Below are 26,467 nucleotides of genomic sequence, written 5' to 3'. Positions count from 1 at the left end.
ATGTAACAGCAGCATCGTATAATTCAAAAGCAAGAGGAGTGGCTATATTAATTAGCAAAAATGTGCCATTTAAAATAGAAGAGGAAATAATAGATCCAGCAGGGAGATATGTTATGATAAAATGTCAGATATATTCAGAGCTTTGGAATCTACTTAATATATATTCACCTAACGAAGAAGATCAAAAGTTTATGCAAGATATCTTTTTGAAGGTAGCTAATACGCAAGGGAACATACTAATAGGAGGGGATTTCAATCTGAATTTGGATCCAAATATGGATAAAACGGGGAAAAAAATTAACAGGAAGAACAAAGTAACCAAATTTATAATTAAATCAATGCAAGAAATGAAACTTGTGGACATATGGAGGAAACAAAACCCAAAAGAAAAGGAATACTCATACTACTCGACTAGACATAAAACATACTCAAGGATAGACCTATTCCTGTTATCAGCCCACATACAAGGGAGAGTTAGGAAAACGGAATATAAAGCTAGACTATTATCGGACCACTCACCCCTGTTATTGGCAATAGAGCTAGAAGACATCCCTCCAAGAATGTATAGATGGAGATTAAACCCCATGCTACTTAAAAGACAGGATTTTAGAGAATTTATTGAAAAACAATTAAAAATGTACTTTGAAGTAAATACGGAATCAGTGGAAGATAAGTTTATACTATGGGACGCAATGAAAGCATTCATTAGAGGGCAAATAATAAGTTATGCAACCAAGATGAAGAAGGACTATAATCAGGAAACAGAGCAGTTGGAAAGGGAAATAATAAACATAGAAAAAAAATTAGCAATAAAGGAAGATACAACCAAAAGAAGAGAATTGGCGGATAAAAAAATAAAATATGAAACATTACAAACATATAAGGTGGAGAAGAATATAATGAAGACAAAACAGAAATATTATGAACTAGGGGAAAAAACACACAAAATCCTAGCATGGCAGCTTAAGACAGAGCAAACTAAGAAAATGGTATTGGCAACAAGGAAAAAAGACAAACAAATTACATATAATCCAAAAGAAATTAAGGAAAACTTCAGAGAATTCTATGAACAATTATACCGAACCGAAAACGAAGGGAAAGAAGGGAAAATAGATGAATTTTTGACTAAAATTGAACTACCAAAACTACAAATAGAGGAACAAAATAAATTAACAGAACCATTTGGAACAGTAGAAATACAAGAGATAATAAAAAATTTACCAAATAATAAGACACCAGGAGAGGATGGACTCCCAATAGAATTCTACAAAACGTTTAAAGACCTAATAATACCGCCCCTCCTGGATGTAATCAACCAGATTGATGAGACACAAAACTTACCAGATTCATGTAAAACAGCAATAATTACAGTGATACTAAAACAAGGGAAAGATCCACTCTCACCAGCGTCATATAGACCAATATCTTTGCTAAACACAGATTATAAGATAATAGCTAAACTATTAGCGAACAGATTAGCAGAACAGGTACCGAAAATGGTAAATTTAGACCAAACTGGATTTATCAAAAAAAGACGCACAACAGACAATATTTGTAAATTTATTAACTTAATTCATGCAGTAGAAGGAAATAAAGCACCGGCAGTAGCAGTTGCTTTAGACGCAGAGAAGGCCTTCGACAGAGTAGAATGGAATTACTTGTTCAAAGTATTGCAAAAATTCAGTTTACCGGAGAAGTATATTAATTGGATTAAAGCATTATATAAGGGACCGTTAGCGAAAGTGACAGTAAATGGACATGTATCAAAGCAATTTAACTTAAGCAGGTCAACGCGGCAGGGATGCCCACTATCACCATTATTGTTTGCGCTAGCTATAGAACCACTAGCAGAATCGATAAGAAGAGATAATAATATAAAAGGAATAAAAATAAAAGACAGGGAATATAAAATCAGTCTGTTTGCGGATGATGTGATAGTGTACTTAACAGAACCAGAACTATCAATAAAAGAACTATATAAGAAATTGAAGGAATATGGAGAAGTGTCGGGATACAAGATAAACGTAAATAAAAGTGAAGCAATGCCTATGAATAACGCGGATTTCTCAAAATTTAAGGAGGAATCCCCATTCAGATGGCAAACGCAGGCAATAAGATACCTAGGTGTGCAAATAAACAAAAATCTAGGCCAATTATATAAACTCAATTACAATCCACTAATGAAAAAATTACAGGACGATTTAGAGCATTGGAAAGAGCTACCACTAACACTGATAGGAAGGATAAACTGTATTAAAATGAACATTTTTCCAAGGATACTATACTTATTTCAGGCATTGCCAATACAACTGACAGAAAAATTCTTCAAAGAGTTAAAGAAAATAATAAGGAGATTTTTATGGAGAGGGGGGAAACCGAGGATAGCACTAGACAAATTAACAGAATGGTATAAACAAGGAGGCTTACAATTGCCAAACTTCAAAAATTATTATAGAGCCGCACAATTAAGGTACCTATCAGATTTTTATCAAACAAGGGAAAAACCAGACTGGACGAGACTAGAATTAGATAAAATAGGGGAAAAGATACCTGAACACATATTATATAAATGGGACGAAAAATTGGTACAACATAGAACTTCTCCAGTATTACACCATCTCCTCAATATATGGAAGAAGATTCATGTAGAAAGAAATAAAATAAATTACCAAATACCAAAACTAATATTGACGCAAAATAAGCTACTCCCTTTTACAATAGACAACCTTGCCTTTAGAAAATGGGAAAAAAAAGGGATTAAAAGAATAGAAAATTGTTTTTCAGGAAGTAGATTCTTATCCTTTGAACAAATGAGAGATAAGTACAATATAACGGGAGATACAGCGCTGGCATATTACCAACTGAGATCCTACTTGAAAGATAAATTAGGAAGCAACTTGAGTTTACCAGAGGGAAGTAACCTTGAATATGTGATTACAGATACAATGTTAATCAAAAGATTTATAAAAAATATGTATATTAAACTGCAAGAAAAGGAAAATGAGGAAACAAATGGTAAAACTAAACAAAAATGGGAACAAGATTTAAATATAAAGATAAAAAAGGAAACATGGGAGAAGTTATGCTCTGGAACGATGAGAAATACAATAAATACGAGGCTGCGTATGATACAATATAATTGGTTACACAGACTATACATTACACCGCAAAAGTTAAATAAATGGGACCCAACAGTATCTGATAGATGTTTTCGATGTAAAAAAGAAAGGGGAACAACAATTCATGCAATCTGGACATGTGAGAGAGTAGAAAAATTTTGGGATGATCTCAATCAGATATTAAATAAAATAACAGAAAACAATATACCAAAGAATCCAGAGATCTTTCTCCTAAGTAACATAAAAAATAAAGAATTTGGAATTGACTTGGAGGATGCACAAAAAAGATTTGTTAAGATAGCCCTAGCTGTAGCAAAAAAATGTATTATGTCAACCTGGAAATTGGAAGATAATTTGAAAATACAACAATGGTATATAGAAATGAATAAATGTATTCCATTAGAAAAAATAACATATAGTTTAAGAAATAATATTGAAATATTCGAACAAGTATGGGAGCCTTACATTAAATACAATAGCGAAAACCTACCGGGAACAAACATTACCTAAGTTGATGGAAGGAGAAGAGAAGAAAAAAATGGACTCAGTAGAATTTCTGGTGTATTTTTGTTGAATGACAACATTGTCTAACTGAATTAATGCAACCTAGATTGTATAACTAAAATGGATGAGAGGGGGGAGGGATGGGGGGGTGGCTTGGGAGGAGGGAGGGGGGAGGGAGAAAAAGTCACTGTAAATGTGTGGAAAAGAAAAAGTGTATATCATGGCTATTGTGATTTATGGTGTGAAAAATAAAAAATTTAAAAAAAAAAAAAAAAAAAAAAAGGCAGATGATAAAAAAATTCTGTGTAATATTGCACTGTCTTTATTTCATGACAATAAATTGAATTTTGAGGTGCCAGTGTTTGACCAGCATTGCTGTCATGACATCATGTGCTTGTCCCTTTCATGGAAGAGGGTGCTTGTGATGAAGAGGCCATGCTCCAGGCATTTGGCCAAGAATATGTTAGCCTCCCTCTGTGCATCGCTGCCAATCATATCTTGTCAGAAATGTAGTCCCTTCCCACTACAGTGTTGAGGTTTACCCCCTTTGGGTTATGGACCAGATCTGTTTAAAGGTCAGAGCAGAAGTCTCTGGCCAGATATGTCTGAATCAATTGTTGGTCCACATTAGTGAGCTGAAGGATCATAAGGTGTTACCTAATTCCATGGAGTGCTTCATTGAAATGCCTAATCAGTTTATGTTTGATGGTGAAATCCCCCCCCCCCCCCCCCGGAAGAAAATACATCCTCCACCTTGTCCTGGTTCACTGGCATAAGGCATTCCTGGATTGGAAGCTCCACTTTTCAAGCTTCACCTGAAGGCAAAAGAATCAGTGGAAAAGCCGTGACCTAAAAAGAACAAATGGTGGATGGAAAAACAGAGGAAGCTTGGCAAATTGCCAACATCCTTGACATATTCCATCAAAGCCTGAACACACATAACCCACCCCCTTAGGAACAAGGGATGAACTCCTCTGGAAGTCAGCCCCCATTACACTTGGAAGAGCTTTTCAACTGCAACTCTATCCTGGACTTGAGTATATTTGATTTCAGTCCTCACTGACAAGAAGTCTTGAAGATTAAATCACCACTTTAAAAAAAAACAAGGCCTCAGGATTAGTTGGCATGAAGAGTCATTGAGTCACACAGCATGGAACTTTTCTAAAAGTTAGGGTAAGGCAAGGCTGTGTCTAGGCCACAGAGATCTCAGTAGTCAAGATCCAGGCAATGCTTCTGTTGGTGCATAATCCGAGGGAGAGCATCATTGCTTGCTTGCAAAGCGTTTGAATAGATAGGCATTACACTTGGGGACGTAGTCAGGTACTAAAGTTAGCACATTAAAGAAAAGTCACCATGACACATGCCAGATGGTGAGTCAGTAGTTGAAAGGCAGGCCACACTGACTTTTCGACGGTGCCAGGGTGAGTTTGGGGGCAGTGTGGTGGCGGGAGTTTGGCGGCAGCATCAGAGCGGGGGGGGGGAACAGGGTGACAGAGGCGTCGGAGTTGGGGGGTGGTTCGGAGGCATCAGAATGGAGGGGGAGGCGCCACTTTCGCTCCCCCTGCATCCCTCCTTTGCTCCACGACTGATTACACCCCACATCCACAGGAACAATATTCTCCATTCAGGATGATCAGATATTTTGTGTAAAAAAATTGCTGAGGCTGATAAAAATTTAAGTGTTGAAGGACAACAATCGCAACCTCAATATCTCAGTCTTGACATCTAAATAAATTTGTAATTAAAGTGCTCTTTTTCATTTATAGTGTTTAATTTATCTTTTATTCCCTTGGGCTACAATATGGTAGCAGCAAACACTCAAACTTCATTAGATGAAATCAATAGCACTTTGTGTTGTATAAACTAAGGCAAGGAGAATAGGAGCAAAGAAGTAATAAAAAGGCATTGAAGCGATTATAGGCCATAAAGTGAGATGGGTATTTTTAGACATTAGAGAACGAGATTTAAAATGCCACTGGTATGATCATTGAGTTTTCCAATTTCAGGTTACCCCACCCTGATAAAGTTCCACTGTTGCTATCTATCCTTTATAAAAATACACTAATCAGCATAATTTGGCGCTTAACTTAATTCTTTTTTTAATTGACAAGATGAACAGAAAACAACCTGCAGGGAATGATGAGCGATTTATTTATTTGAGAGCCAGGCAGTTGTATTTCCATAGAATATTTTGCCACAGAGCATTTGATACATTTTCATTGGAAAACTGATAACTATTTGAGTCACTGAAAACGGTCAACTTTGGGATTTGTTTTGGATTCCTTGAGCAGAGATGCCACAAGGAAAATCGGTTCCTTCTGTCCGCTTGTGAAGTCTCTTCTCGCGGTAATAGACGCTCTTCGTGTGGCATCAGATAGCAATTCTTAAATAAAATGGTGATCCTGGATTTGTGTTAGAACTGACTGTCTCACTGATTGGATGAAGAAATTTATTAGTTTTGTTACTGTGATTTTTTTTCTTTACATCGCTTTATTTACAATTTTTTTTATCCATCCTGTCTTATAAATTTGAAACATTAAAATAACAGTAATATCTGGATGGAGTTATTTCTCCTTAAAATGCATGAGAATGGACTAGATGACACATTTGCTTCTTGTCATTTACAGGGTTAAAATTCAGTGGCAGCTCACAAACTAGGCCCTGTACGTGGTCATTGATGCATTTCGTGAAGAAGGAAATAAATTTTCAGTTGCTGAATGCTAGACAAAAGTTTGAAGCCATCGAGTTTCGAGGCAATAGATTATTATTTATCAACGTCAGGATTGCTGCTTCCCACCTCTGCCCTCTCACTTTGGTTTACTGTACAGAGTGAGAGCGCGGAGGGAGAAAGTGGAAACCACAGGAAATGAGTGACAATGTCAAAGAAAAATTTACCAATAATTGTCATTAAAGTTGTGAATAGTTTAGTGCCTTGGAAACTAAAATTAAAAATGGCTATTTTTCTTGTTGACTTAGAGTCATCGCTTCATACTAACCCTTCAGTGGTGCCGACCTGCTTGATGTAATGAGTAACTCCTACCGTGTTGCCAGTCACTTTACCCAATTCCTGTTGAACGCTGCTGTTCTCTATTACTAAGCTCATGATCCCGGATGGCATGCACCATCTTCCATGCAGTGTTATTTCAGAGAGTGATTTTACCAAACTTGTTTCTTATGTCACATACATTTAGAATTATGAATCATATATTTTATGTGTTAGATCATCAGACAAGTTGTCAGTTTGTGAAAAATTACTATTTTAATTCCAAATCATTATTGCTCGCATTTTCTTTCTTTACCTTTTTATTATTTTTGTAGTATTTTTAATTTAACATCATTTATGTATTTTTGTTTCTCCATTTTTAAAAATGCCAGCAGCATTGTTTTTCTTAAGATCTTTTGACTGTTCTGATATTTATTTCCTGTGATTTTAAAATGTGCATTGATAAATTGAACCGTTAATGTATCAAGAACATTTTGTCACTTATCTGCAAAAATATTCTGAATTACAAGGTAACAGAAACTAACAGGAAACAAGTTCAAATGAGATTTAAGTTTCTCCTGTTAATAAGTGGATGTGGTTTGTGGGTGGCTTATTTAGTCGTCAGCATTAGTTCCGCTGCTTAGTGAAGATCTTTGTGCAGTTAATTACTTATTTTCTCAACAGTTCTGCAGAAAATTGTGCAAGAATTATTCCTTGAGATTGTTAGATAAACCTGATTGAAAAGTAGAACTGCTAAAATTTGCATTGATATATTTGTCAGAACCCTGTCACCAGCATAACATTGATAGAAACAATTAGCCCACAAGCAAAAGCATCATCTTATCATCTTCCTCTTCTTGCTCAGTCCCTTGGGATCTCTGAATTCAGAAACAGCTATGGGGCTAAGGCTTTGCCACAGGTGCAGCAAGTGATGCTTGACTGGGTTGATTGGGATGTGGTGCGCTCCTTCTACTGTTCTGTCATGGTCTCCATGTGCTCCCTTAATAGAGAATTTAGAAGCTCCTTGTTGAATGTTTTCTCTCGTGTTTGAGTGGTCACAGGCCAAAGGCTCCCATGAGTCAAGGAAGAAAGTTCCAGTGTTTCAAGAAGACTTTGAGAAAGACCTTGAACTGTGTTCTCAGTGCCTCAGAGAGAAGTTGGGCACACAGGCTTTGTGGATGGCCTCTGGAGGTGGCTCAGCGAGATCTGAGCATCTATGTTAGGGATGTGTTGGCCTGGGAGAGTACTTTGTTATTGGTTCATTTATATTGCCAAAAATTTTAAGATTTAGCAATATTACCCAGATTGCAAAATGTTCAGGAAGGCAGGGGTCATTCCTATATATCACACTATGAACTTGCTATCATGTTTGAGATGAGTTTTCAAAATCATTTTACCTCAGTCAGCTAAAAGCTGTGGTGGATTCTGTAAACATGCTGAAAGGTGGCTTCCAAGATCTTCAAAATGATTCACATTGGCTAGGGTTAGATCTGAATTGCCAGGAGGGGATACATTGTGTGATGGGGGCCAGGTTGTTAGAGGGCATCAGTCTTCTGAATGCTTCGTATAAGCTCCATCCTTTCCTACGCCTCAGAAAGGCATCCATGATGTCTTGGAGCTTGATCTTCAAGTTTACACAGGCATAAACATTGATTCTATACTGAGGTTATAGAATTCTCATTCTGGAATAAAGGTTGACCAGTTTCCTGATCATCCTGTAGTTACTCCAGCTCGATCTTGGTTGGAGAGAGATGCATCATTGTAAAGTTTGAAATTGAGAATAGGGTCAGAGAGATGACCCTGGACATTCTAGGATTAGGTCTGTTGTGGAGCAATGGGTGAAGGTCACAGCCTGCATTGTGTATGTGAAGCAGACATGAAAACTGTAAAAATATTTCTGAGGAGCGAAAAATCCGAGAAGGATTCTCCTGCATTTGCTTCATTTGATGGTGCTGAATGTGGAAGAGGTCGTGTATTGTACTGGTGCTGCTCTTGCTCTTTTTTCTTGGATTCATTACGTACTGGAGATCATTCATTTATACCCAATACATCCCCCAAATAAACATAAGTATGCCTTAAAATGTTCCAAAAGTAGTCATACAATAAGACTAAACAATAATTGAGTTATATGACACAATAAGACAGAGGTGCACCAAAGAAGAAGTACAAGGACTGCCTAAAGAAATCTCTTGGTGCCTGCCACATTGACCCCCGCCAGTGGGCTGATCTCGCCTCAAACCGTGCATCTGGCGCCTCACAGTTCGGCGGGCAGCAACCTCCTTGGAAGAAGACCGCAGAGCCCACCTCACTGACAAAAGACAAAGGAGGAAAAACCCAGCACCCAACCCCAACCAACCAATTTTCCATTGCAACCGCTGCAACCGTGTCTGCCTGTCCCGCATCAGACTTGTCAGCCACAAACGAGCCTGCAGCTTACGTGGACATTACCCCTCCATAAATCTTCGTCCGCGAAGCCAAGCCAAAGAAAAAAAAAAGCTACTTATAGAGAGTGAAATGAAGCGTGTAGAGATTGGTTTTGAGATCATAAGGTTCACCTGTACAAGTAAAAGCCACTCTCTAATGCAGCCATTCTCTTTTTGGATAAAACCCTCTTAGGACTCAAACTTTATTGGGTCCCTTACCTGTGAAGCAATCAAGTTTTGGTTTCTTCTGCAGTTCTCTCCTCCTGACTACATAAAAACCATCTAATATATATTTGTGCATATATCTCTTTTTTTTTGTCTGTTCTCCAGCCCTCTAGAAAAATCCAAGGAGGTTGAGTAGGGATAACATTTGATGCTGAATGTCATGACCACATTGAATTTAACTTTTCAGGTCATAGAAAATTCAAAAGTTCAACAAAAAAGATTGAACTTGAATCAGGGACACCTCAATTAGTTATGGTGGTGTGCATCAAAATACACTCAGAATACCAACAAGAAGCCAAACCCAGTTCAATATGGGCCCGAAAAAGCGAAGCAACTTTGGCAGAAGCTCGTCACAAGCCCAGAGACAGCAGAGGAACATCAGTCTCGCCTCACCGTTGATGCTTCCAGGCATGCAAGGAGCAGGAAACAGAACAGCAGCGATACACCCATCTTGGTGCTCAGGCCTCCAGACAAACAAGGAGCAGGCAGCAGAAACTGAGGAATACCGCCAAGCCTGTCTCAGGGCTGATCCCACCAAGCCTTCCATGTTTCAACTATGTAATCAACAACTGAGTGTTTTATTTCCTGGGCAACTCCCGGTATCCTGCTAGTTAAAAATATTCATGTCACATGAGGTGAAGGGAAAGCAATGCTTTTACTTAAACATGTGGTTGCCCCCAGGAGGGGGCTGTAGACCTCCCATTGAGAATGGCTGCATATGAAAAAAAACACACAGCAAAGAGCAATTTGACACAAGCGATCTGGAAACTGATATCTGTATTTATACAGTCAATATCCAATCCCACAACATCTATATGTTTCTTAAAAAGAAAAATGAATGGAACTAGGGGATGAGTCTGAGTTTTTGGTCCTGCGGATAGCTAATCAGTGGAAAATGAGGCCTTAAAATGTGACCTTAAATAAATCTAAGATGGGCATGGCTAATTTTGGTGACCTAGACCTACTGAGAATGTAATAACACAGCAAGAAAGAACAGAGGTGCTTTCTCACAGCTCCAGTAAGCTGGATTCAGTCCTGCCCTCTGCGGCTGACTCTGTGGTGTTTTCCAGTTCTGTCTTCAATTGAATTAATATGGTTAGCCCTTTTCAATCACCTTGCTTCAAATGGCTCTTCACTTTGTGCTGTTCTAAGAGAGTGCTCTCTGCTAATGCAACCACACTTTATGATCAAAACATGCAATTTGGTAGGCTTCTTGGCCACTGAAAATTGCCTCCAGCATGCAGGTTAATAGCAGATTAGCAGAGAGTTGGAGAAAGTGAGATGAATGGAGCAGGATTAATATAAATGGACGTTAGATGTTTGGTGCAAACATTTTTCTCTCCAAGAAAAGGAGATGCTCTGTACTGTATGACTACATGGTTCAATGGCAGAAATGCTGATTATAAAATATGGTTTGATTTAAAATACAATATGACATTTTATTTGAAGGCATTAATTGATTTCACGAGGTGGTAAACCAATATCACTCCACCGAACTAGAAAAGGACAGCAATGAGAAATTGTATAATGGCTGACTCAATTTCACGCAGTTTGACATGAAAACAGCTTTTAATATTTGAATTAATGCAATTTAGCAAAAATATGGTCATAGTTCAGAAGCGGAGTGGGAGGTGGTGCAATTTTCCAGCTCACAGAAGGGAAGAATGACTGACAAGTTATGTCCCAAGGGCTTCTGGTTAAATGTGCAATGTGAACTGTGGATTTGAGGGAAAGGATCAGCCAGGATCTGATGATTGGCAAAGAAAGTGTGAGGAGCCTTTCGCCTACTTTTCCTTCTTTTTCTTAAGTTCTTAAATGTTCAGGGCTTTTGAGAATTTAATTTATTTTCAGTTACTGCATCTTTCTTCCAGGTTTTTTTTGTCTCAAAATCTTTGTGTTTATCTACAGGAGGTGGAGGAAAACGCAAGGGCAAAAGTAAAAAGTGGAAAGAAATATTGAGGTTTCCTCACATCACTCAATGCGAAGAGCAAAGAAAATCTTTAGGTGAGTTACCTTACACATTTTTACTTGTGCAGAAGTATCAATGGTACACCGTGTCTTGATGTAATATCGATGGATGAGGTTTTGTAAATACCGACAACAAATTCTCTTCAAATCAGCAAAGAATGGAAGCAGCTTTTACGTTGTTTCTACTTGTTCAAAATATTTTAGTTTTTAAAAAAATTATTATCGTGCTTGGTTGTTTCATTTTGCACACTGGAATCGATCTGTCCAATATATGTAAATTGTTTTTACCTGATTCACTCCGCGCAAAGGTAATTGCATTGTTTTATTTGAATTGTGGTATGTTCGAGCTGCCATCGTTTGGGGTGTCTGTGAGGCTTTTCAGTTTGACTTCTATTTGTAATTTTACTGGTAGATTTCCAGTGATGGTGGAGAGGTGGCAATTGAGCAATTTCTGCTGTATTGTAGAGTAGTTGTGCCTTAGATTCATCTGATTTGAATTTAATTTTCATAAAATACGATAGCCAGTAATATTTCCTGGAGGTGGAATTTAACAAAATTAGGTGAAGATTATTTATTATTAATTTAACATGGGCAATCCCATATCTTTCATTAAGCTGCCAATACAGCAAAGTAGAACTCGAAGTTTGTTTTGTCCTCTCCACACACCTGGCTGTTTCATCTCTACAGTACCTCTTTTCATCATTCCATCATCTTCTCTCTCTCTTTCTAAACCCCTCCCCCCCCACTGTTTCATTCATTCATGAGTGGTCGTTGGAAACTTTGCTGGAGAAGAATTCGACAAGGTGATGAAGGGCCCAGGCCACAATTACTTCTTGAATCCTAAAATTTGTGCCCCAGTCATATTGCCTCTATGCAGACCTGTTTCCCTCTCGTGTTATTGTCACAGCCAAGTGCTACCTATACCATGAGCAGACAGCAAATGGGATGCACGATGTGCACTGGTCATTATGGTTCATTATTATTAGTCAACTCCATTGTTTATCGTGATACAAAACAGCTTTATAGGTTCATTCTTTTTGACACATTAATCTCAGAGGATAAAAGAAAAGTGGTTATTATACTAGATTACTAGTCCAGAGGCTTAGTTCAACACAGCATCTGGAGTAATTTAAACGTAGTTAATAATAACTGGAAATCTGGAGATGCCCTCCTATTCAGCAGAGGTTTCGTAGCTGGCTCTCTATCCTCCTTACGCTAAATCTTCTGCAAAAGATTTTGGATATTGGACTGGTAAGGTGCTGAACAGTAAGTTCACCAAGCTGCAAGGCTAGAGTTAATAGAAGGATGTCTGAACCTAGAACAAAGCCTATTTAACAATAGGTGAGCTGCCGCATTCTTGCTCCTTTGCTAAATCAATTGGAATTATTACTTTTTGTTCTGAACTGTCTTCAACCTTGGGTTTGTTCTCTAAATTTGCAGTTACTGATGTTCCAAGTGTTCCTTGCTAATCAAAAGTGTCTGGGAATGGGAGATGCACAGCTTTTTAGATGGTGCATGCAAGGATTCGTATCACATTTAAAAAAAAAACTATAAACACTTCTGGTACTGTCGGCTGCGGGCCGAATACTTGAAACTGTAAATTCTTTGGCTGCCATTGACATGATGGGCTGAATTACTTCCTTCTGCACAGTAAATTTTCAAGATTCTGTCATTGCTTTTCCATACACTTTTATAGATAGAAAAAAGTTTTAAGTTCTGTGGTTTCATTATTGGAGGAGAACATTTTGGGCATAGTAACTAACATGAAATGCTATGTTGATTAAACGAGACTCGCTGAAAGGCACATTCAGTGAAGATCTTGAAAACAGGCAGAGTTTTTTTAAATAGGCATCACTGATTTTCATCCAGGTGCTGGTCTAAATTTAAGTGAAACTTGGTCAACCAACTTGTTTTCTAATGCACATTTGCGTCACGTATCTTGAGTCTTGGAACTTGCCCAGAATGTTCGGAAGCTGCACACTCCTCCAGTTCATTGTGATCCATGGCAAAAGTCTTGACAAGAAGACTAATTAATGAATGTTCAGAGACACTCCAAAGTTAACAGCAACACTGGTGTGGTAAAGATTCTGGATAGATTGGACTAGACATTCATTGAATGCTGTAGAGTGAGCTTTATTTCATACCTAACTCGTGCAGACCTCATTGCAATGTGAGAACCAAGAGCTACTCCAATTCTTGCATTGTAGAACTGGAATTCCACATCTTGAGTTCATAGTTCCAACAACAAAAGGAAAGAATTATAGGCTGGGGTATAGAATTTCATTCCTTTTTTTTAACAAGCAGTTTCTACAAATTGGAATTTATGGTTGTAAAACTAAAAACGCTGGACAGATGAATCTGCCAGGGTGACCCGCCCAGTATGGACACTGCAACTGAAGAAAGCAATGGGAACCCACTTCAGTATTTTTACCATTGTAGACCATGAACTCAACATCGACTATGGTCTCAGCTCAAAGATGGAGCCTTCACCAAAGGAGGCAACAAATACAGAGATCGTGATGGATGCAGAGACATGATCACCCAACACCAAACAGCAAGGCCCCTGAATGATGAATCAATGTAAGAATTTAAGAATTGGGGGTGATGTTACAACTTTACGAAACATTGGCTGGGAGGCACTTGGAGTATTGTGTGCACCTCACAGTGCCCTGTAGGAATGAAATAAATGATCATGCAGAGGAGATTCACCTGGATGTGACCTGAATTGAAGAGAGGGGTTGGATAGGTTAGGTTTGTTTTCTTTGGAGTGACAGAGGTGGAGGTTAACTTTTTGGGAGTCACTATCTCGGAGGATCTTTCCTGGAGCCAACACATCAATGGCATCGTGAAGAAAGCACATCAGCCCCTCTACTTCCTCAGGATTTTGCAAAGGTTTGGGATGACATCAGAAACCATGGCAAATTCTACAGATATGTTGTGGAAAGTGTGCTGAATGACTCTGGTATGGGGACACACACCAATACCCCCCCCATCCCAGCGTAAAGCTCTCCAAAAGGTAGACACCGCCCAGGACATCACAGGCAAAACTCTTCCCACTATCTACAGGGAGCACTGGCATCAGAGAGCAGCAGCAATCATCAAGGACCCACACCACCCAGCACATGCTCTGTTCTCTCTGCTGCCATCAGGAAAGAGGCACAGATGCCGCTAGACACACTACCAGGTTCAGGAACAGCTGCTACCCCTTCACCATCAGACTCCTCAATGACAAACTCAATCAGGGACTCATTGAAGTACTCTTATTTGTGCATTTTATTGATTTGTTAAAAAAAATTATCTGTATTGCACACAGTTTGTTTACATTTGTTATTGGTTTACTGTTTTTTATTTGTTTACGTGTATACGCTGCTTACAGTTTTTTTACACTACCAATAAATGGTAATTCTGCCCGAATAAAAAAGAATACCAGGGTTGTATGTGATGAAAAACCCAACACCCAACCCCAACCAACCAATTTTCCCTTGCAACCGCTGCAATCGTGTCTGCCTGTCCCGCATCGGACTTGTCAGCCACAAACGAGCCTGCAGCTGACGTGGACTTTTTACCCCCTCCATAAATCTTCGTCCGCGAAGCCAAGCCAAAGATTGTATGTACTCCGACAAAAATTCTGAAATCTGAGGTGTAACCTGATAAAAAAATGTGTAGATTAAGAGAGATATCAAAAGGGTACACAGTCAAAATCATTTCCCAGTGGTAGGGGTATCAACGTTAAGTCAGATGAGAGAAGACAACAATGAGTTTTAAAATGCTTCTGAGGAATGAGTTTCTTTGCAGAGAGTGTTTGAAATCTGGAACATTCTGCTAGAGGATATGGCAGAATTAGATACACTTAACATGTCTGAGAGGCATTTAGACAGATGTTTAAATAAGTAAGGCAAAGAAGGATCTGGTCCTAATAGGATTAATGGGCATTTGTCCCATGGGGTTAATCTCTCTCTCTTTCTCTCTGTAACTGCACTGTTTTAATTGGTGTACTATTGACTAGCTAGAATGTTTGCAAATTACTAGGGGAGTAGGTTAATTGGGTGTAAATTGAGCGGCAGGAACTCGTGGGCTGAAATGGCCTGTTACCATACTGTATGTCAAAAATTGGCGACAAGGTTGATGCCTTTACAGGCCAGCAAGCTGGACCACAGTTCGAATCCGTGCTGTCTATAAGGAGCTTGTACATTCTCCCCATGTCTGTGTAGGTTTTCCCCGGGGGCTTCTGTTTCTTCCCACCCTTCGAAACGTACCGGAGGTGTCGGTTAATTGGCTGTATATTGGACGTCACGGACTTGTGGGCTGAAATGGCTTGTTACTGTGCAGTATGTCTAAATTTTTCTTATATTAAAAATTTAAACTTAAATATCACTGGTTACCAACCTGTCTCCACTGTAGGACAATAAAAGTTCACACATTTATAATCTATGCAAGTGGTAGATAATATCTGTAAAAATAATGTTAATAAAGATAGCTTTGACGTCGAGAAGTCTGCAAGTATTATTCCAAAACAAAATGATGGAGGTTATTTTGTAAATGATAATAACATTCCCAATGATCATGGATGAATGATTGACTTGGAAATCTACATTTGTGCAATTTCCTGATGTGACACACACAGAGCTTGTTGTAAGGCACAATGTGACTGCAAAAGTATTCCAAAATTGATCATATTTTTAAATCCCTGCAGAGAGAACAAAAGAATTCACTGCCAGCCAAGTCAGGTTGCTTTTTATCATTACCGTGATCAAGAAAAATGTTTTAAGTACCTGCAGAATATCAGTGGTTCAACACTTTGCCACTATTTGCTTTCCATTGAACATGTAATGCAATGATGTAAATTCATAGCGAGTGGTTTCTTTCCCATCAATCAAAGCCAATTACTGCACTACCATAAATAACTTGAAAGATTTTAAGCACAAAACTTATATTTGCCCTGTATTCACTATATTTTTGATGGCAGATTATCCTGCTTTTATTTGGAGAAGTTTCTATCCTCAGTTCTGTTCCTTCCTCTCTTTGTACAGTATTCTGAGTAAATTGGCGTTCTTCCTGTACCATTGGCTGTCAGCCCCAGCGTAATCCTCCTTTCTCTCAACTCAGAGTACCTACGTAACATCACTACCACCCTGAGATTCTATTTCCTGTAGGCACGGCAGAATTACCACTGAGTGGTGGTGCAAAAAATAAACTGTATACAGCGTATATATTAAACAAATAAAGAACTAAACAGATAATGAATATAAACAAATTGTGCAATTCAGAGAGAATTTCAAAAAACAATACAGTGCACAAATGAGAGTCCTTAAATGAGTCTCTAATTGAGTTTGTCGTTGAGGAGTCTGATGGTGGAGGGGTAGCAACTGTTCCTGAACCTGGTGGTGCAAGTCTTGTGGCACCTAGACCCCTTCCCTGATGGCAGGAGCAAGAACAGAGCGTGAGCTGGGTGGTGTGTTTGCTGCTGCTCTCCGACAGCAGCATTTCTTGTAGATGTTCTCAATAGTGGGGAGGGTTTTGCCTGTGATATCCTGGACTGTGTCCACTACCTTTTGGAGGGCATTGGTATCCCCCATACCAGACCGTGATGCAGCCAGTCAGCACACTTTCCACCACATCTCTGCAGAAATTTACCACAGTTTCTGATATCATACCAAACCTTCACCAACTTCTGAGAAAGTAGAGGTGCTGACATTTTTTCCTTCACAATGCCATGGGTGTGTTGGGTCCAGGGAAGATCTTCTGAGATGGTGATTCCCAAGAACTTAAATTTGCTCACCCTCTCCACCAATGATCACTGGATTGTATTAGTCTGACTCTCCAGAGGTCAACCATCAGCTCTTTAGTTTTAATGACATTGAGTTCAAATGTTGTTGGTGTTTCATTCAGCCAAGTTTTCAATTTCCATCCAGATAGCTGTTTCATCCCCTTTCTTTATACAACCCACTACCGCAGTATCATCGGCCAATTTGTCGGTGGTGTAATTGTTGTACCAAGTCATAGGTGTAAAGAGAGTAGAGCAGGGGGCCTAGAACTGTGATGCTCCAGTACTGATGGAGATTGTGGAGACTGATGGAGATTGTGGAGACTGATGGAGATTGTGGAGGAGATGTTCTTGCCAATCTTCACTGATTGTGGTCTGGAGGTGAGGAAATCCATGATCCAATTACACAGTGGGGTGAAAATTTCCAAGTCTTGGAGTTTGATGAACAGTTTTGGGGGGGGATTATGGTGTTAAATGTCAAACTTGTCAATAAAGAGCATCCTGATGTATGCATCTTTACTGTCTAGGCGTTCCAGGGCTTTGTGTAGAGCCAGAGAGATGGCATTCACTGTAGACCTTGTACTACGATAGGCGAATTGGAATGTATCAATGTCACCGCTCAGACAGCAGTTGATATGCTTCATTGTCAGCCTTTCAAAACACTTCATCAATGTTGATGTAAGTGCTACTGGTCAATAGTCATTATGACAGGTTACCACGGTCTTTCTTCTTGGGCACTGGTATGGTTGATGCTTGTTTGAAACACGTAGGTACCAGGCCCTGCTGGAATGAGATATTGAAGATATCCGTGAAATCATTGGTAAGTTAGTCGGCATAGATTTTTGATACTCAGCGCCAGGTACTGCATCCGGGCCAGATACTTTCCTCAGATTCACTCTTCTGAAGGCACCACACACGTCATCCTCAGGTACGGACAGGGTGGGATCATCAGGGGATGTGGAGGTGGGGAGGGATGGTTCTTTGCTGTTACTGTCATCAAATCAGATGTATAAGGCATTGAGTTCCTCGGGGAGCGAAGCTTTGCCATCTGGTACTTCACCAGATTTGGTTTTGTAACAGGTTATAGCACTCAGGCCCTGCCACAGCTGTCGGGTATCCCTTGTTGTTTCCCTTTTCATCCAGAATCTCCACTTTGCCCAGGAGATAGCTTTCCTCAGGTCATACCTGTTCCTTCTGTACTGAACTCACTGATTAATACATGCTTAGAAATAGAACTCTTGTAGTTTGTAAGCTATAAAGCACCTCAGCCTAGCCATCAGCTATAAACTAGCCTGGAGTTAGCATCTAACAAGTATGCAATCAATCAGAAGATTTTGAAATATATGTAGAAGCAGGGGTTTTGATTTTGTTTCACACATCATTAAATGTGATTGTACAAAAGGACAGAATAAAATCTAAAATAATGGGAGAAGTAAGAAGGTGAATGTTGAACTTTTCCAAAGTTTTAATTGTGTGGCAAGTTTGGAACACAAACACTACTACAGGAAGGACAGAGAAGAAATGGAGCAGGTATCACATTGAGTTGCTGGGTTACAAGGCAGAGATGAAAGATTCTAATTAAAACTATAGACTTTTTTTTAATAGCAACTGAGAAGATATTCCAAACAAAAGATTATACACAAAGATTGTGTTTTACATAACTTCAAAGTGTATTTACCAATTGAGTACCGGTGCTTTGTTTTTTTTATTGGACTGCATTTCCAGTATATTTAATAACCAGATAATTTTTCCCCACTGGTGGTGTTTTCCAATGAAGGAAGCAGATTCCTTGCTCTTCTTTGCAGCGAACTCAAGAGGTGGGGTCTTCGTTGAATGACCCAAACCATGATTAAAACCAGAATTGCATTGCTCCCTCTGTGCTCCAATGAAGTATCAGTTGAGGTTGGTTGGTCAAGTGTCTGGATTAGGTTTGAATTCCCATCCTGACTCAAAGCAAAGATGACCACCAATGAGTTAAGGCTGACACTGTGGAAACATTAAATGTATGGAATTATGATTTATTTTTGGTCATTTAGAAGGCACCCATTTAAGGTAATGAATTCGAATGAGAATTTCATGTATTCTAAGCACTTGCCAACATGATCTGGCAACAGGTCTCTTTTGCCATAATAGTGTGTTAGGTTAGCTGACCCTTTTCCTTTCTCCGATGAATTGAACAATGACGTATGTGATGGAAATTACAGTTCACACACTGGTTGAGATCTACAGTTGGGTTGAAACTCTCAACATGAATTCTTTAAGGATTTTTTTGCTGAATTAATTTTCCTGAGGCAAAACGTTTTGGCAACTGATATTGCTGGAAGTGAGTCGTCCACTTCTTACTGCCAAGGTTTTACAAGAGGTTCTAAAATCACACTTCTTTGGCTTTCAACTTTTGGCAAAGAGTTAGACCACATTTCCCAGAAGACTTTGCACAAGAACAAAGGAAGAAAGGATAGATTTTCAGATGTTGCTGTTCTTACAAAATGAACAATTCTTTTGAAGGTGAATTGAGTTAGTTGAAGAAAAGATGAGTCTATCTTATATTTGGGTGCTTAATTTGAGAATGCTGTTTTAACTGCAAATAAAAAGAAACTTTAAAATTAGAAATCTGAAATAGATGCTGAAATATTCAGCAGGTCAGATCACATTTGTGGAAACACAAACAGGGTTAACATTTCAGATCAGGAGCCAGTTTCAAACATCTTATTTCAAGAGTCAAATTGGGCTCAATAAAGTAATAAATGTCAATTGCAATGAATATCTAGCCATGACAGCAAAATACAGGCTATTCGGCCCACAATGTGTACCAACCTCTGTAAATCTGGTCCACAACGATCTAATCCTTCCTTCGCTTGCACCCATAACCATGTACAGATCTAAGTGTTTTTTGAATGTTCCTACTGTGCCAGCCTCAACCAACACACCCCCATCAAATCTTTCCAGGCACCAACTCCTCTCTGCTTAAAAAAACTGCCATCTCCCCTGGATTTTCCTCCATTCCCCTTAACTAGATCATCTGGTCGTAGAACTTCTTGTGACACCTTGCATCCATATTCTGGATGTGGACTTTAATGGCAAGGCAAACATTTTTTTAAATTCTTCTCTAGTTGCCCTTAACATGCTGGTGGTAAGCAATGTACTTGCAACACTGCAGTCCCTGTGAGTTTCCTGAATCCTGTTCTGGTTCCCACTTCCTTCTGGCCTTTTGCAGTCAGGGTCCCATGGCCTTGACTCACCTGCTGTGATTTCAACTCTGATCCTGTGTCACCTGATTCTGGACACTTTGTGTGTTCGGTCATGTAACAATGGCAGCTTTAATCCAGCCAAAACGAAGGCTGATTTTTAAAATTTATTTTGGAATTGCTATTGTTCTGAGTGGATGGGTTGGAACAAGTCTCTTGGGATGACATAAAATAAAAGAGAAAAGGCATAGGAGATTAAGACCTATGGCCTAGCTCCCTTTAACATCTCTCAGAATTTAACAGGTAAGAAGACTATTTGTCCCAGAGGTTTCGATAGTTCAGTAGTTAGAGTATTGGTCTTGTTCGTTCGTCACTTCTGTGAAGGGCACTGGACAAAGTGGCAACTCTCTGTCTTCCTTATGGTAGATAAAGTGTAAGAGTTTCATGTATGTTACATTCTAAATGTATATAATAGAACCTTTTACTTTGTCTCCATACTCAGCAAAATTATTGAGGCTGATCCCTCTGCTCACCAGTAAATCAAGGGATCATGAAGATTTATGGTTCTAGCAACTATGAGTTCTAAGAAACTTCTGAGAAAGTACCATCAATTTGGTAAAGTAATTAGTTTCACCTTTTTCCAATTGGGCAGTGGGCAACTGACAAATGAGGGAAAGGAAAGTAACAGTGATTATAGGCTACAGCATAGAGGGCATTCCCCGTGCATCTGCCAGTGGCTGGCGGCAACCCCACGAAAGGGAAAGTGCAGCCATGGAAAAGTAATGAAAGAGAATGAGCCTCAAACTGCATAGAGTTGACGAGAACCATCACATGGCCTGCAGAGAGCAGGCATGTGGAATAAATGGTGCCGCAACCCCGTGTGTAGAGAGTGAAGGAGGTGGGATTTTGGAGGCATGACTCGTGGAGATGAAGTAGGCACAGCAAAACCATAAGATGCAGTTGAGAAAGAAGGCCATGAAGATGAAAAAGAAAATTCAGAAAAGCCATCCAGTGGTCACAATGAGAATTGCAGTGTGACACAGATATGAACATTGAAGAGAAACTCTGAATATTCAAGAGGGAAATGTTTGTGTAATTTGGTCAATATGGTTCATAGTGTGAAAATTTTTTTAAAAATTAAAAAAAGAAGAGGAACTGAGGACTCAGATATTTAATGCAAAAATGTGGCTTAAGAGTGACAGATGTGTGAAAACTTTCTGCATCCTGTGCTATGCTTGATTTCATTTAGCACATTTATTCTTATCTGGCTGCATATCTGAATCAGCCAATCAGAGATGGCTGAATATGATTGCCTTCCAGCAGTGATTGACATTGTGTTCAGCATTGCAGACTAAGTCAACTAAAAAGAATCTTAGACAGTTGAACTATTCAAAGTCAGTTGTAGATGTTTTAAACTTTAATTTTTTTTACTATTCAGGCCATCTTACTTATTCTTAACATTGCTTCTGTTACAGAGGGAAATGTTGCAACTCTGGCTTAGCCAGAAATTGTTAGTTCGACTGGCCTTCATTACACAATTTCATCCAAGCCAAATAAGTCGTGCACCTGAACGATAATTGACTCCAACATTTATTTCATAATACCCAGTTTTACAGCATATAAGTGAACTTTCCACTTGCTTGGGACTTAATCTTACAATGCCTAATTAATACACCTACATTAAGAATAAACAGTTTAAAAGACAAAAATATCAGATTGACACTGAACAAACTTCACTTGCATGAATATATAGACACTAAAGCATTTTACTTTATTTTCGGTCACATTCTTTGAAAATGTTTAACCGTCACTGCATCTACAAATTCCTCCGCCTCCATGGAGCCGCCCAAAAGATGGATAATAACATGAGAGATGTTTACAGATGAAGCTTCTGACCGGGCCGGCTCTTACCAAGCAGAGATAAGGAGACACTTTAATGGAGCCACCCCAGCGGCGAGTGGCATCAATCATCTCTTCATCCTGGGCAACGCCATTGTTGTTTCAGACAACTTTATTCAAACAATTTAAAACCTACATATTTATTTTACTGATTATATTATTCTTATTTATTTTATTTTTTTAAATCTGGTTTTTTTTTGCCTGTTGCTTGAGGCTGTCGTTTGCTTGAATTCCGGATACCAAGGGTTTTACTGCATACTCTATCTTCTGTTTGGAATAGTGGAGGTTAGATGATGGTCAGAATGTATAGAGTTTTTGGAACACCAGTGAAGTGAAAAATGAAAGTCTGCAGATGCTGTGATTGTAGTAAAAACACACAGAAATGCTGAAGGAACTCAGCTGGTCTCCCAGCATCCACAGGAGGTAAAAAATATATTTCTGGCCTGAGCCACTCTTCAAGGAACACCAAGTGGAGCCTAATTTGAGGTGTGGATTCTTCATGCAACAACACTATTTAGGTTGGATTGGAACATTGACTGTGAATGTCGAGAAGTACTGCAGAAGCAAACTTTATATTACAGGATCTTAGATTCCATTTCATGACCCAATGAAAGGAATACAAAAATTTGTTCAAATTACAGACCAATAATTATAATAGAATGTGTGATGATTCTGGGTAATTTAATGGTCTTGGATAACATAGTAATTGGTAGGTAGGTTTAACAAAATTGTAAAGCATACAAAGTGCATTTGGCAGAACTACTATGTAAACAATCACAGAGCAATGTTTGACAAATGCTAAGCATGCTATTAGGTACATATTTCTGGTAAAACAGTAATTATCAACTTTTAAAGAGAACTTGTATCTCAGGAAAAGATTTGCTTTAATATTTTCACGTTTTGTGTTGTATATGTGATTGGAAATAATTTGTAGGCACTTACAATTCACAAGGATTAGTCTAAAAGCCATCTTTCACAAAACATCAATTATATCTGTCTGTCAGAGGGAATGGAATGTACATTTTCAACATTATTCCGTGAATGAAAATAATTTAATATACAGGAAAATAATAATCCATGATGAAGCCACTCTTTGCCATCTATTTACAGCAATACTCTCCCAGAGAGGAGTGAATCTGTGGAATTCTCTGCCCAGGGAACCAGTTGAAGCTACTTCATTAAACATATTTAAGGTTCAGTTAGATTTTTACTTAAAAAAGGAATTAAGGCATATGGGGAAAAGGCAGGTGGGAGGAGTTGAGTCAATGATCAGATCAGCTATGATTTTATTGAATGGCGGGGCAGGTTCGACGGGCCGGATGGCCGACTCCTGCTCCTATTTCTTATATGTGTATGGATGGGAAGACCATTTACAGCATCTTACTTGGTCCATCCTGAAAAATCTACAGTCCAGTCATTGTAATACCAAGCTGCTTTTCATAATTTATATTGTTGAACATATTTGCAATGGTCATAAATTTGTTTTCCAAAGTTTGAACCTGACTTTGGCCACTGTGCTTAAAACTTGCCACTTCTACACAAGCACAAAGGGAATGACTTCCATTTAAATTGACCCTTTTATGACCCGAGGACACTTCAAAAAAACACATTGCAAAGGCAATAGTAGCTCATTGCGTGTAATGTGGCAAGTGTGATAACAATTTCTTACAGAGATAGGATAATACACCATGGTCAATTTTAATGATGTTGACTGAGATGTAAATATTGAATATTCCCCAACTTTTAATTGAAATGGTATCATGTCTGAGAAAGGAGATGGAACCTTAGTTTAATATCTCACCGAGAGGTACTACTGCCTCTATTGCATTTCCTTTGGGCCTGCACAGGATGGGTCCAGCAGAGTCCTCTTTAAGACGCTGCCTTTCTCCTTTTGAAAAAAGCGCTTCACCATTTTATCATCATCTTCTAACTTGTGTAGACTTTGAACGTTGGTGCTGTGGGAGTCATTCGGTCTCTGTGCCCTGCAAAAATAATTGGAAAGTCGTGTGTGGCTTTATTGAAGCTGATGGAAGGAAGTGAGCAGAAACAAAGTTCCAGGATGACTTGGATATCACAAATCAGACTTGATAGACTGAATAGTCTATTTCTGCTCCTTATAATCATTTTAAAAAATGGTTTGGTATTATAGAACTTGTGACCTGCTGAGTTTCTCCAGCACATTTGTGTATTGGTATTATAATGTCAGGTGATTGTTTCTCCTAGTCCTAAACCCGCATATCATGGCTTTCAGTTTTCACCACTAATCTAAAAATATTTAATTATTACTTGTTTGACCAACTTAAAGATAAGATCTTGTCTCCAGTCAGTGTTATGACCTGAACAAAAAATATGCCTTTTAATCTAACAATTCAATCAGTACCACTTACTTTTAAAAGGTCATTTGTACTGAATTTGCTTTAATTATTGTAAGATATCACCTTCCTGCATTCCTGCAGAGTTTAATTGCATGTGGCTCTTTTATGTCTTAGAAACCATTCAATGTGGAGCCAACAGGTCAATTAAATCCTCCTTGTGTATCTCTGTTCCACTCAGCCTGCAAGCTCCATTACAGAAACTAGGATTGATCTGTTTAACATTTATTCTTTTACAGCATGTTTTACCAGCTGCACTGACATTTCATGTTCCACAAAAATATATATCTACAATTGGACTTTTTTTTTTGACTAAATACGTAGGTCCTCTATTTTTGTTGAAATGGGATACTTCATATTTCTGTTTGCAAGAGACTCACCTGGTGCAGATGATTCCACACTTCCACATTTAATCAGTTCATTTTGTTTGTCACTTTCAGCCTCTCTGCACAAATATATGCAGGGTTTAATAACTGAGAGCTCTGCTTCCATTTACTAGAAGTCATTTGTGTTTCACTAACTGAAGAGAACTTTGGTTTCCTCTGTGAACTTCAGTGATGAGTTAACAATGAGAAAAAAGCTGGAGAGATGAGCAGGGCAGCAGCGAAACAAACAGCCAGCATTTTGGGTCGAGACCCTTCTCGAGACTTTAGCCTTGAAAAGGATTTCTAACCTGAAAGGTTGACTGTTATTTCCCTGCATGGATGCTAATACTGAGGGACACTTTAACTTGCTGATAGTGAGGGATGTCTTGACGTGCTCAACGATGTGTAGCAAATGTCTTGATACCACTTGGATCGTGTGATTATTGCACATTTTCTATGCAGACTCGGGGTCTTCACAAGTTGGGAGGACGCCCCAAGTGTGAGATAAAAGAGACCTGCCTGAGGAACCCCAACCCGTGGACGTCGGGGGTGTTGTTCTGATGGGAGCACTTTAAATATATAAAACAGTTAATGCTCCCCAAATGCTGATTTTGAGTTTGCCAACTGTATCGACAGGTTTATACCAGACATCTGTGTAATGCTAGTCTTTTTGTCTGATGTCTCAAGGCAGCACCTGGGTAACCCTCCTGGGATTAGTGAGGCAAGGGTGTTTCCAGCACCTTTTAAGCTGCTTCTCGCACCTTTTAAGCTGCTTCCAGTACCATTTAAGCTGCAGGGGATCGATGTGTTAAATCGCCAACCCGGACTTATTGGAAGTGCTACCAGAAGTGACGAATTGAAGTCCAAATGGCGAGTGGGGACAGGAACGATCTTCAGATACTGGCTAAGCAACACTGCTGTGCTGCAGTACTGCAGGCAACCGTTGTGACCACCGCTGTCAGGTGAATGCTGCAGTCATTGGAGGAGCAGCAGGATGTAAGCACTGCGCATTTCTGTAGATGCGGCCTGGTGACGCATGCATGCAAGCACTGATGTCACCAGAGCAACCAGGTCGGCCATTTTCATTTTCAAGCTGTCAGTTGACACGACCTGGGCAAGTTTAACTGGATTCCCTGACTACCTCCAAGGTAGGTCAGGGACCCAGCTGGATTTGGACCACACTGACCGGGTTGGACCCTTTCAAGCTGTCACATGAGTGGGGCGCTAACTGAGCAAATTGCCCAGTTAACCGCGTTTTACGCGGCAGCTTGAAAGGGCCTTCAGTCTATCAGACAAACCTCCCTTCCCTCCATTGACCCCATCTACAATATTCAATACTTCAGAAAAGCAGTCTACATTTCAAAGGACTCGACCAATCGTGGCCACACACACAGACTATCAAAAAGTGTGTAATCATACACTACTAGTTTTCTTTCCCACTAATCTCAGATCACTGAATGAACCTCTGCATTGAAATAATGTTACCCTAACTCCATTCAAACTGATCTATTACTGAATCCCTGCTGTCTGTACTGTGTTTAATTTTGCTATACTTGTGTATGGATAGACTTGCTGGAACGTTTTCACCATTTCACTTTGGTACTTGTGACAATAAACACGAAGTTGAACTTGTTCTACAGAAGAGCATGCAGTGGACAAA

At 39.1% G+C, this 26,467-nt stretch overlaps 1 protein-coding gene across 2 annotated transcripts in view; it reads left to right on the top strand.

Annotated features, from left to right (window-relative positions):
* LOC138744175 (G protein-coupled receptor kinase 5-like) overlaps positions 1-26,467 on the top strand; it is a 243,370-nt gene that overhangs the window by 84,542 nt on the left and 132,361 nt on the right. For both annotated transcript variants that reach the window (XM_069899882.1, XM_069899883.1), the window contains exon 2: positions 11,163-11,258. In XM_069899882.1, the coding sequence (XP_069755983.1) occupies positions 11,163-11,258 (96 nt within the window). The remainder of the gene's footprint in view (positions 1-11,162; positions 11,259-26,467) is intronic.

Source organism: Narcine bancroftii, chromosome 10 (assembly GCF_036971445.1).
Source record: "Narcine bancroftii isolate sNarBan1 chromosome 10, sNarBan1.hap1, whole genome shotgun sequence".
Classification (NCBI taxonomy): domain Eukaryota; kingdom Metazoa; phylum Chordata; class Chondrichthyes; order Torpediniformes; family Narcinidae; genus Narcine; species Narcine bancroftii.
The sequence above is the reverse complement of the archived record's forward strand: the minus strand, read 5'-3'. Positions and strand labels throughout refer to the sequence as shown.